Source organism: Pterocles gutturalis, unplaced genomic scaffold, assembly GCF_000699245.1.
Source record: "Pterocles gutturalis isolate BGI_N339 unplaced genomic scaffold, ASM69924v1 scaffold18459, whole genome shotgun sequence".
NCBI lineage: Eukaryota > Metazoa > Chordata > Aves > Pterocliformes > Pteroclidae > Pterocles > Pterocles gutturalis.
Window position 1 is genome coordinate 5,232 of NW_010131107.1, and position 12,684 is coordinate 17,915.

Consider the following 12,684-nt stretch of genomic DNA (forward strand, 5'->3'; position numbering starts at 1 on the left):
TGCTGAACCAACAAAGCCTGTTTTACAAAAACAAAGAATTTCACACCCAGGTAAATTATTTCACAACCATTCATTACTCTTCAGGGTTTTTTATACATAAAATATACAAATTAAAATCCTTAATATTTCTTTATTTTCACTGTAGAGGATAATAATTTATAAACCCATAAACAAAGATAAGGGCAGAGGAAGAAAAAGTGAATTAACTCATTTCCAGACCATAATGTCTAACACACTCCCAGACACTGTAGCTCTGAGCAACAAAGGATGCTCACGTGAATGTGATTTGTGGGCACGATGTTAAGCCAAGGGGGCAACTGCTTTGATACTACATTTTATTAGCAACGAATCCCAAAGGTTAAAAATGAGCCACATTTATCTGTTGAACCATCACGTTAGCTTGATGAATAGGCATCGCACATCGCTGGATATTACGGATTTTGGTCTCCAAACACTGCAAAGACAGAACAGCATTATGCTTTCATGGTGGTGTCATGCGAATGCTGCCAAGGATACTGATGGTAATTACAGTGCTGTACACATCTGTACAAAAAAAGTATTTGGATAAACTGACTGAACTGAAAATAGTTTTCCTCACTCCCAATTTATCTATTAGGCACAAATGGAAAAGATGGACTTCATTCAAACTTGTTTAAACAACAGATTGCTTGAGGCAAATCTATCCTGCTCTACATATGCTTGCCTGTCTTGCAAACTCAGCAGTGTGGGCACCCCCAGTGATGCTGCTGGGTTTTGCGGGTGCACACCCCCAGTGATGCTGCTGGGGTTTGTGGGTGCACACCCCCAGGCGATGCTGCTGGGGTTTGTGGGTACACAGCCCCGGCGATGCTTTCTCTGCAAGCACAAAGTCACCTTGGGGAATCCCACAGCCAGAATCCCGCAGGGGGGTCAGCACACGGTGACCCCCAAAAAGAGCTGCCAACAGAAGAGAGCCGAGCAAAGCCTTCATCTTCACAAAGGACCACTGCGTGGAAGTAGCTCGAGTTCCATTTGTAAAGATTTTACAATACAATACAATACAATACAATAATTATTGTAAAGATTTTACAATACAATACAATAATTTCACTGGTTTTGGCAGCCTCAGGGGGCTGTGTGCCCATGCTGTTGTGTGTATCCCATCCTCCATCTTCAAACAGCACCACACTCACGCAGGAGCTGAGAAAAAAAACCGCAGAGAGCCAGCTTGTCCTCCAAGCTGACCGGGGAGCAAACACAGGGCACAAGAAAATTAAATTAGAGTAGTGAAATTGTTGTAAAATAACTAAGAGCGTACTGGTGACTGAGGTAATGGATTTTAATTTATCTCATGATGTTGAGCCCAATGCTGTCCCTCTGTTAGAATCAACTCAAGAGCTATCCCAGCTCTTAGTCACAACATCTGATTTCTTGTGCAGAAAACACACAGATTCACACCTACATCACAGTCAGCAAAAACTGCGCCGGAGTGTAAGAATTAGACCCAGAATTGAACAGAAGTGTCACTAATGACCATAAAAAGCAATCCAAAAAAATTCTTTAAAATTGTTTTATAAAAATATTTACAGTAACATTTGTTAGCGCTAATGCTACGTTTTCAGTCCTAGAGAAAGGCAATCTTCCAAGGATCTGGCTCAGGTGCTCAGAATTAACCATACAAACATGAAACCACACGCCAGAGACGGACAAATTCAAAATGCATATCAAGGGGGGGGGACAGAGCTGGTTCATCACGTGTTACGGTCGTTCATATTGCATAGCTGGAAAACGAGGTCACTTGACTTGCGTAACACACAACATTTGAGAAGGAAAGACAGAAACATGTTGTTTGCCATGGAGGAGAACAGGCTGCAGCCAGGAACAGCATCGCTCATCCCTGGTACGGGCTGCGAGTCCCAGCCCTGCCCAGCAAGCTGTGGGTCTGGGCCAGAAATGCCATTTTACAATAGCAGAAAAACATCAAAAAACATTTCCCTTATAAGCAAGGAAGGTTTATAAAGAGATGTATAGCAAGGTATATTCACATTTCACAACATCTGACAAATTCCAAACTTGTATCTCTCTGGCACTAACTCCCAGTTTTCATCTCTAGCCCACATCAACTCTCAGTCTCTGGGTAACATTTGCTCCTGCTCCAGTGATGCTATGAGTATGAGAAGGTTAGCTAGGAACTGGTTCCACCTGTTGAGCTGTGGTTGGGCCGTATATCAGCTCTTTAGCTGTACGTTCCCTGCATCTATACCAGCCCTAACAAGGGCCACGGTGCCCAAGTGCCTGTCCACCCCTGTCCCATCACATCAGCACGACAAAAGATGCTAACTCTGACCGGGACGCTTTGCCTCTCCTGTTTTATCCTCTGTTCCCACAGGCTGCCTGAAAGGGAACACCTTTTGGCGTTTGCTTTTGGGGCAGTGAAACCAAGGCATCATCTTGCTGACACGATGTTGAAGCTGCATCTGGGGACCCTGACCTGAAGGGACACATTCCTACCAGCCTCAATAGCTTTTGCAGTAAGCAACACCTTGTAAAAGAGCACCATGTTGTACTACTATTTTGGCATGTTTCACTGCAGATTGTAGAACCCAAAGCAAGAGGTTTAAAGGGTATTATAGAAAAGATAAATTGTTTTTAATTATTATTTTCAAGACCTCTGAGCTGACATACAATGGAAGGGTAGACATCAAGAATAACGCTGCCATTTCTTTAGACGGTTTGGTTTTGTTTTTAAAAACAAGAACATTGGAAGAGGAGTGGGTGCTACCCAATGCTCCCCACAAAGGTCAGCCCCCCTGGGAGGTGATGCAGCAAAGGGAGGGGTGGCTCCCCCCCAGGGAACCAGCACCCATCTCACAAGGGCTGTGTCAACTCCAACACTAAAAATCTACTTATTTACAGAAGTAACCTACTCCTCTGCAAAAGCTGCACAAGGTGATGTAGCCTTACATCCCTCCGAAATAAATTTTTAAGTATTTTTCTTTTCTACAGTAGAAGATCACATGGAGTCTTTTTGATAAGAGACCTACAGAGAAAGGAACCAGCAGAAACACAGTGGTGCGTGCTAGAGCTCGACAGTAAGGCAGGCAGATTCTGACCTGCGGGCCAGCTGCCCACTACAAAAAGCCTCAGCTGATCTACAGAGGGGAAGGAGGAAAAAGAAAAAAAAAAAAAGGAGAGAAAATCTTTTTCTTCCTTAGTTCTCTTTAGCTGGGGAGTCCTTTGGGAGACCACCCTGGTATGCAGAAGCATTCCAGAGCTCACAAGGAGACACAAAAAGTTATTTTGAAGTTAGGCATCTTCTTAAACAGAAAGCTTTAAGAATTTGGGATGTAAGCACAACAGCTACGTTACAGCTGGATCTAGATTTTTCTGTTTTGAATCATCTTATGAATTCTTCGTACTAATAGAGGAACACCTTCAGTGCAGGCAAGATTAAAATAGCAATTACAGTGACAGTGATTAGTTAATCTCCATATTCTGCAAGCATTAAAACACTGCAGGTATTTCACCTTGCTCATTAATCACTGCGTGGGTGACAGAGGATTCTTGCTTTATATAATGTCTCTACATTAGTGGCACCATAAGGTATTTCTTTAAGGTCTAAATGCTGTGTTATGAAATGGCACTGATATGCTGGACAGAGCTAGAACTGGGGCTTTCGGCACAGCTGAAACACGTGGGCTGGGAACACCTTCTATTCAAGCAACGTTTGTTCCACAGGAGCAATAAACCCCATCGGAGCAGCACAGGTTTTGTGGAATTGTGAAGTCTTGTGTGGTTCAGGTGCTGAGACTTCAGCCCCAGAGATGGCACTGCCCAGCAGGTCCCTTCACATATGGCAAACAGCATTCATGGCGAGTAGAAAAATCACATGGTATTTATTTCCACCGTACGACAAGCATTTCAGGGGTACATACAGTAGTCCAGTGGCATATACAAACGTATGACTGAGACAGTGTCACACTGAAGCCAGAGCACCCCGCTCCAGTCCTTTTCTGACGACTGCTTTTCTTGGTTGGTACGCAGAAGATTCCACTGCCAGTAGTAAAGTCCACCTTCCAGGCACAGTGAGTAAATATTTCAACTGATAATGTGCACGGAGCATCAGTAGTGAGGAAATACAGAAATGTTCTTTTTTACTCACAGGCCCAAACGTAGCAGTTTTGTTTCACCCAGGAAATCCAGTGCCTGCAGTCCAAGCACAGTGTTTATCTCGGGACACTAGCCATTGAGAAGAACAGCTGATTGCACCACAGATAACAAGGAACACCTTGTGTCTAGCATGGAATATGTCCCCAGAGGGATCTGCGCTTTGCCACGCAATCCATCGCAGGGCTGATGTTTGTAACGCGTCACTTGTCACGCTAAGACATTAACAGCAATGAGATGGGTCAAGACAGAGGTCAGTCATCTTCCCACCACCACCCAGCTGGATGCACTTCACTTCTGCTCTTCACATGGCTTGATCGTGTGTCACAAGGGTTTGTGAATCACAGCCACACCTGTTGGAAGAATGGACAGACAGACACAGTTATCGTAGGAGCAACTCCTGGCGTGCGATGTGGCTAAGATGACCCTCCAAAGCCAAAGGCCAGCAACGGGCTAGCAGAGAGAGAGGTGTCTACTATTTCTGTGAAAGGTTCCTTTACTGAAAGCCACATAAAACATACAAAAATATAAGATTAAAGCTTCAGGAGGCACAGCCCTTGAGTTTATGAATGACCTCAGCTGTTGCCAGCTCTCCCACTGACTGTTTACCTGCGTAACTTCTCCCCGTGCTCATGCTGGTTGGTAATAACGTCCACTTGTCCGTGATGGGGTTGTAGTATTCCACAGAGGCCAAATTACAGGAACCATCGTCTCCTCCCACCACGTAGAGGAGACCATTCACCGCACACACACCTCAAAGCAGAGCACAGATGGTTAGACACGGGCTAATTCATCCCCCACAAGACATCACCTTCCACGTTCTGATTCATTCCCAAGCAGATACTTCATCTTCCATTTTTATCACCTTCTTCCAACACTGATCACTTACACCACTGGCACATTAGTCGCATTCAAAACCACACAGACAACTGCAAACACACACCACAGAAAGACTTATCATGGTTTACCTGCATTTCTTCTACACATGTTCATGTCTGCTACTTGCTTCCAGGTGTTTGTTCCTGGATCGTAGACTTCCACACTTTTCCTTACTAAAGGACCGTCGTGCCCCCCGGTAGCGTACAGCAGCCCACTGAGAACACCAACACCTGCCAAGCAGAGCCCAGTGTTAGCCAAACATGTAGGGGAAAGGGTTGCAAGTCCCTGGACCTTCTGCTAGGTATTCCCTTGGCCTCTCCAAGGCATTTCCCAAAACATGGGCCATATTTGCCTCAAGATCACCTGGGACATGGTCAGCTCTCCACCCAACCACCACGTGGCACTACAGCAGACCTGGCCAATGTCCTGTCTTTCAGGGCTCTGCCCCTTCTCAGGTAGATCTTGGTCTGAGACATTCATCTGTCTTTATTCAATCCCTTTGGACTGGCTTGTTCTCTCTTCCCTTCACCTCCCTGGCTGCTGCATCCCACCCCACCTCATCCCTATCTGCCCGATTTTTTCTGCCATGGGGCCCTTGGTTTTAGCTTGATTCCCACTTCCAGGAACTTTATATTTGCTTTTCCTGATGCCTTTGTGCCACACGGCTTCATCTCTTGGACACTCTTCCTCTTCTCAACAACTTACTGGCTCCAGTTGTTGAGGCTGCTGCTGGGTTCCCCTCCCGTCACTCCCCTCACTCCTCTCCCAAACGCAGCAGCAGCACTTGGCACCAACAAGATGCCTCCAAAGCCACCTTCCCAGCCACTTTCGCAAGCCCCTGGCTCAATCTCTGGGAATGACAAGGATCTGAAGGGTGCTTCTGCCTAATATTAAGTAAATTAATTAAAATGTTCACCAATCCATGAGAGTTAAAACTTCCAGCAACATATCTTCGTTAATAGGTTCAAAGGCCTCTATTAAAATTAACAAGGTAGGATGTTAGTAAAACAGAAACATTGATCTGAATTGCATCATTTCAACCACGGGCATTAACCAGCAGCATGGCCCCTGTGCCCTGAAGATGGGCTCGTGCCTCACCCAAAAATGGGCCAGCACCTAACTGAGACCAACTGATGAGTTAAAGCTCCATGAGGCACACCATCATTCGGGGGACAGGAACGCTGCCGCAGGTCTACACCATCACCTCTCTCTTCTCCAGACTTTCTTAACTTGCTACTGCTGGGTTTGGCTTTGACCAGACGTCTCTCGCTGCACCATGAGACGTTGAAAGCCTAACATGACGTCTGGATTCACGGTTCATCTCTAGCAAACACTGGTAATTAATCTCCAACTGCCATAAATGTTCACCTCACTCAGCAAAATTCTCAGTCTGGTGGAGGTACTTCAATGCGCAGCATCTAGGAAGAGCAGAACACGTCCCAGTGTGCACTCTGGCCCCAGAGCTGGTGCCTCCCAGTTGACTGGGGAATGGAAACTCATTTAACTGGTAAGGAAAGCACACCGTGTCTGAGCCCAGCAGCACCTTAGCATTTGACTATATTCAGCTGTTAGCAAAAATTTTGCACTTAAAAAATAATTTGCTAATTTGAGCAAGTCAGAGAGTAAAAGAGTTGGAAACACTCCAAGGCTCCTCCATCTCAAACTGTGCAGCGAGACAGACAAGGCACACACGGATGGGACGTCCCTGCCAGGAGGGAAAAGGGATCCCCTCAGCTGGGCCAGCAAAGGCAGGTGGGCAGCACCTGCACAGCCTCACTGCCCGGACTGGGGACACCCCGGGACTTGGGGACCCTCATCCTCACCTCCGCTAGATGTCAGCACCGGGACAGCAATGCCGCAGCTCGGAGCCGTTTCATTGATGGAGCTGTAGGCTAGATCGTGCTGCAGCACCACTTGCGATGAGTGGCACTGGGCTGTCCCCTCCCCAGTGCCTGCTGGAGGGGTGTCTGGGTGACAACCAGAACTTGAGAAGCTCAGCTTTCAGGTTGGGAACAGAAAATTGCAAGGCCATTTGGGCAGGCAGGCAAGAACATTAGTAATACTGGACTTGCCGTTGGAGATGTACTCGCAACACAGTGCCCAGAGTTGAGTGTTTCAAACCAAGAAAATTCACTAAAACCCATCTCACTACAGGCACAAACTGTTTTGCTGTGTTTCAGCATGCTGTCAACAACATCAGATACTCATTCTCTTCTCCTATAAGGTTGCATTGGGCTAGGTTTAAGCATCAAGCACGTACTCAAGACCTCTTCAACTGAATTCAAACCAAGGGTGTGACCATATTTGCCTCACCTGGAGCTACAGAAAAGGCATCAAGAGTGAGGAAAAAAAGACGACGTGTCGAGCCTCCCAGCCACCCGGCTCAGAAGGAAATTCCCACCCCAGCCTAGCCCGCAGGGTTATTTCAGCCCCTACGCAAAGGGCAGCCTCTGGGCTCGGCATCCTCTGGGAACTGTGTGATTTGACATCAGGGAGGTCCCACTGCACACGCTGAGCAACAGGACCAACATTGGCACGTTCCCTTTCATCTGAAGATCATTTTAAATGCAAGAGTTTTTTTTCCCCATTCAGAGAGGAACAGCCCCAGAAAGGACAAGTCCCTACCTGGCCTAATGTCACACAGTAAGCTAGAAACCATCAAGACCATAACATAATCATTTTTTCACATATCCTTTCCTCTAATCCTCCAGAACACCACCTCTTGCCAGCAAAAGGTACACGAAAAGCCAGCTTAGCAGGGGCAATCTGAGATGAATTTTATTACCTTGACTTGGTCTGCACATCACCCAGTGCAGATGTGCTTTGTGCTGCCAAGCACCCATTGCAGAGAAAAACCAAAAGGAAAATCCACCTGGCAACCCCCAAATGATAGGAGAGAAGGAGGTGCAGCTTGGCTTTCCAGTCCCCAGCTGAGCCTGCAGCTGGCGATTTGGAAAGATAAGTCTTTGCTTACAAGTGAGATGCATCTGTTAGTGATGCTAGTTAGAAACACTGAACATTATATCATTAATCCAGAAATTAATTTCAATTTGGCAGATTTTAAAGAAGTCAGGAGAGATGCTGAGAGCTTCCAAGCAATTATGGTTTTTCCCCTCATGGGATGGGGAGGAAATAACAAGTTGCACTTGCCAGCCCAACAGTGCCAAAACACTTCTTCCTTTCCACGAGCAGAGAGCCCAGCTATCATCTGCTCGTAAGAACACATCTTGGAGCCAGTACCTGCACCACTGCGTCGAGTGCTCATGTCAGCTACGTAGGTCCATTCATTGGTGGCTGGGTTGTACTGCTCGACGGTACTAAGGCACTGACGGGATGCTCCGTCGTAACCTCCCACAGCATAGAGCTTACCTAGAAGACACACATTAACATCAACATTACAGCTATGACTGATGGATGTTACCACCACGCCTGATGGCCCCAGCTGAGGACAGATCCCAGCTGAGGGAGGCACTGGGAGATGTGCCTAAACCTGCTGGGATGTCTGGGAAAAATCCTAGCCAAAGGATCTGAAGTAGTCTCGCAGACAGGCAGGCCTGGTTTTAAAGCTGTTAAAGCTGTCAGCTCAGACAAGGCAACAACACGACACAACAGCTGAAGGGGAAGCCAAAAGCCCAGAGGGTTTTCCCAATGACTTGTTGGCCCAGGAGGAGACGTAACATCAAAGCGTGTTCTGCTGATCGAGCGTTTCCTCCCGTTCAGGTGCCACAAGGCAAGGCGGGCTGTCAAAGGTCGATACTGTACATTAACTACAATATCACATGAGCAATAAATGTGTAATAGCCTCTTGTGTTAATGTAATACCTGCATGGAAACCTAGACCTCATTTTGAAGAGCCTGGGCCAAATCCAAACCAAGCAATGCCCCCAGCACAGCTGAGGCCAGCCTGTTCACTCATGCCAAGTGATGATAACACAGAAGACACCACAGGAGACCCTCACAGCATGGTGTACCTGTCCCTCCCTACTTCAACTCAATGAAAGCTGGACAACATACGCCTAGTGAGACTGGAAAACATCGTCAGATGTCACGGAACTACACCACACACGAAACAGGGCTGATGCTCCACCATGTCCTCTGCCCACAGACCTGACTGACACCCTCTCCTTGTCTCCCCATATCATCTGTGAGCTTGGTTTGCTTTTAGACAGCAAACTCTGGGCAGAGAGGGTTTCTCTTTACTAGAGCACCTAGCACAAAGGCATTCTGGTTCAAGACTGGGCTTCCTAGACACTACAACAACCAAATATTAATAAAGTTCAACAAATATGTAGGAAAATTCTAACCAAATTTTTGTACAGACCCCATGAATAAAACGTTTTCAATCCATAACAGCAGAGCCACAAATGAGCTGGGCAATTCGTTATCACAAAGGACTCCCAACCGCTGTTACCATCTACAGCCTTAGGCTTTTCCATCCTCCTCTTTCCACGATGTTTGCAAAGCTCCAAGAACAGGCCAGCTCTTTTCCCTCTCATGGTCCTGCCTCTGACCCCTATCCTCCCTGAGCTCAGGCTGTGACCGTCAGGAGAGGTTTGCAAGGATCAGGTTTGCGACTGTGCTCCTTGTGCTTCTTCCTGCCTCCGTAAACATTTCCAACTCTTATCTGTGCTGTTGTTTCAGCCCACCTGGTGTTAGTCAGTGAATGGAGGGAAGAGTGCCAGACAGAGCAAGACAAGATCAAATCCCCTGGCTGACAGCAATTATTAGATATTTTCGGTACCCACAGGCATCAGATCAATCCTCATCACATTCAGATGAACACTGTGGATTAACTGCAGGCTGCAGCTTGTTCCCATGATGAGCTCTTCTTCCCCATCACGCACCCTCGTTCTGTTTTAACAGGGACTCCAACATGTGCAACACCTATTTGCGCTTCCAAACAAAGCAAAGGAAAAGGATTTCACATGTCTCCAATATAAAACCTGTCCATAGAAATGCATCTCTCAGGTACATACTCAATATTTGTTCTGCATTCAAATGACTGCATAAAAAAAAATCTCTTTAGCAAACCCCAGTGACCACCAGCAGCCCAGCACTCCACAAGCATGGGCCAATTTTGAAGGAGAAGCTTCTTAAATATGCAAATTTAGCACAACCAAAGCTATTTATTCTGACTTTATCTCCTTCCTTCCTCTCACATAAACACAATTTATATATTTCCCATTCAAACAGGTCAAACCAAACCACTTCAAAGCACAGTTTACAACAAGGCTCGTGCCAGTGGCTGCTCCACACCGGACTAATTGGAAACTGCTACTGCTACCTAAAGACAAGGTCAGAAAAACCTTTCACTTGCTTCAGAGTTGGCTTTCCTAAAGGAATAAAGTGCTCCTGCCTAAAACTGCTCCTTCTCCCGGATCCAAACCAAGCTGCTCAGTTCCAGCTTGCTCGAGTTTGGTGCCAACAGCGGCTGCGATCCCCCCGAGCACCCTCTCCTCCCACCCCTCCTGCCTCACTCCCAGCGTTGCTACCGTCAGCCCCTGCTCATTTAGGAACCAGAGCAAATCGTGCCGTGCGTGCCGGCAAGCCTGATGTCAATAAACACAGGTTTTAGTATTCCTGCCAAACCACCAGCTTGGGGCTGTGGGATGAACGATGCTCCTGTTTCTCTCGCTGAGCAGATTTTCTGTGATGGGCACTCCATCCACGCAGTGTCTGCTGACAGCAACAGCACACACTGATCAATACCATTTGCTTCCACCAGCCAGAAGGAGCCCAGGAAGAAGAAGGATTCAAAGAAAACCTGCACACACCTAATGGCACTCACAGGAGGCATGGGCTGCTCTGATAGGGGTCTGCGGCTCTTGGAAAGCTACACATGATTTTTCACTAAGATAAAGAGAAGAATGGAAAAAGCTGCAGCAATCATGGCATTTAAAACAAACCACTCTAGAGAACAGTTCCTGCAGTTCCCTCCTATTGCACTGAACCGTTCAGGCTTCTGTTTGACACAGTAACATTCGCTTGATGGATATGGCTGTTGATTTTCTTGCCCTCCACAACTCCAACTCCAACACTGCTTCTTCTTGTGTTCATGGGAGCCACAAAAAACCACTCATTGGTTTTATAGCTATAGGCCTCAACTGATGCCAGACCTAGTTAAAAAGGGGATACACAGGTTTTCTAATTAAAAAAAAAGAGAAGAAAAAAAGATTGGTGTTGCACTTTCATCTGCCTTCCACCTCCTCCCAAGCCCATAATTCCCCCCACACTCCTGCAACCCGATTTACCAGTCCCTTGCCTTTCAGGCTGGGACCAGCATCTCAACGCCACTTCTTCAGCAGCTGGAAAAACTGCTACCCCATCACTCCTGCCCTGGGACTGCTGCCCCTCCAATGTGCTGGGGACAGAGTCCAGATTCCAACCCCAAAATCCCATGTCCTTTCAAGGATTACAAAACATCCATGCAAAGGTTTAAAAATTCCCCCAGACCTCACTGCATCGTACTCATCACCTGCTGAAATAGTGAGTTTAGGGCTTAAGCAAGTGGCAAAGCTGTCCAGCAGAGGCAGAGGTGTGTATCTAAACATGCACTTATGCCAAGATAAATCCCAGGCACATAGCCCAGAAGATGCCTTGTTGGCATTTTATGTTGCTATACAAAATTTAACTAAAATAATGAAAAATCCCTTTTCAGTGCAGAATAAGCATATTCATACAGAGAACAAGACTGAGAGAACCGTATAACTACAAAAAAAAAAAATCAGGGTGAGATAATCTGCAACTACCGATGGGTCAGAGCGTGCATGTGATGAGTTACAACATGCAGTAAACCCAATGCTGAGCTCTTTCTCTACAAAATCATACAGGAAGGGTGCAGGAATCTCACTAAAGCTCTGCAGTCTTTGCAGGGATCTCTGAAAACGTTTTTTTCAGGTCAGGCACTGACTGGGTTTTGCTCAGTCACCTACCGGTGCTGCCATCGAAGCCACCCACAGCGTAGAGGAGATCATTGAGCACAGCTGCGCCTAAAGTGCTTCGCCTCTCCTGCATGCTGGCTATGGACGTCCACTGGTCCTTCACGCCGTCGTACACATCGACCGTCCGTACCCTTAAAGATCCGTTAAAGCCCCCGACAGCATAAACATTGCCAGCCATAAATACCACACCTGAGAAAAGAGGAGAGAGATTTTTACGGAGGTTTTACAAACAGCTCGGGAAGAGCAGAACGTCAGCAAGGCTTTGGCATTTCCTACAGGTTAAGAGCATCGGAGCCAAGTATGATAAAACATACGTGTCATACGAAAGGTGAAATGCACATAAATACATAAAGCACAGATGGATTTCACACCTGAATGAGTCATTTTCGGAGCCAGAAGGAACACCAAATGGTGATCCACATTCACAACCCGCTCAGATCTCTTCAGAGGAATGCTCCCAGCTTACAGATCTGTTCTCCATCACCCGCTCCTCAGTATCGAGAGGGCCTGACTCAGCTCCTTTGATTTTCACTGGGAAATCAGCAAGGAAAACTGGATCCCTGCGGGCTGCCAGGCCAGCAGGATGGGAGGAGGAGGAGAAGGGAGAGAGGTGATGGAGGAGCAGCCGGGAGAGAAGTGATAAAGGGGAGACAATGGCTATGGATGGCAGAGAGGCAGGAGAGCAGGGCATCCACCTGGATGAGATGGATACACGTGT

The 12,684-nt window shown here is 46.8% G+C and overlaps 1 protein-coding gene across 1 annotated transcript in view; it reads right to left on the minus strand.

Annotated features, from left to right (window-relative positions):
• Positions 1-3,851: 3,851 nt before the first annotated feature.
• KLHL3 (kelch-like family member 3) overlaps positions 3,852-12,684 on the minus strand; it is a 28,642-nt gene continuing 19,809 nt past the window's right edge. The window contains exons 7-12 of the mRNA XM_010080489.1: positions 11,958-12,155; positions 11,040-11,141; positions 8,266-8,394; positions 5,115-5,255; positions 4,756-4,899; positions 3,852-4,499 (exon numbers count right to left, since the gene is read on the minus strand). Coding sequence (XP_010078791.1) covers positions 4,471-4,499; positions 4,756-4,899; positions 5,115-5,255; positions 8,266-8,394; positions 11,040-11,141; positions 11,958-12,155 — 743 coding nt within the window. The 3' untranslated portion in view covers positions 3,852-4,470. The remainder of the gene's footprint in view (positions 4,500-4,755; positions 4,900-5,114; positions 5,256-8,265; positions 8,395-11,039; positions 11,142-11,957; positions 12,156-12,684) is intronic.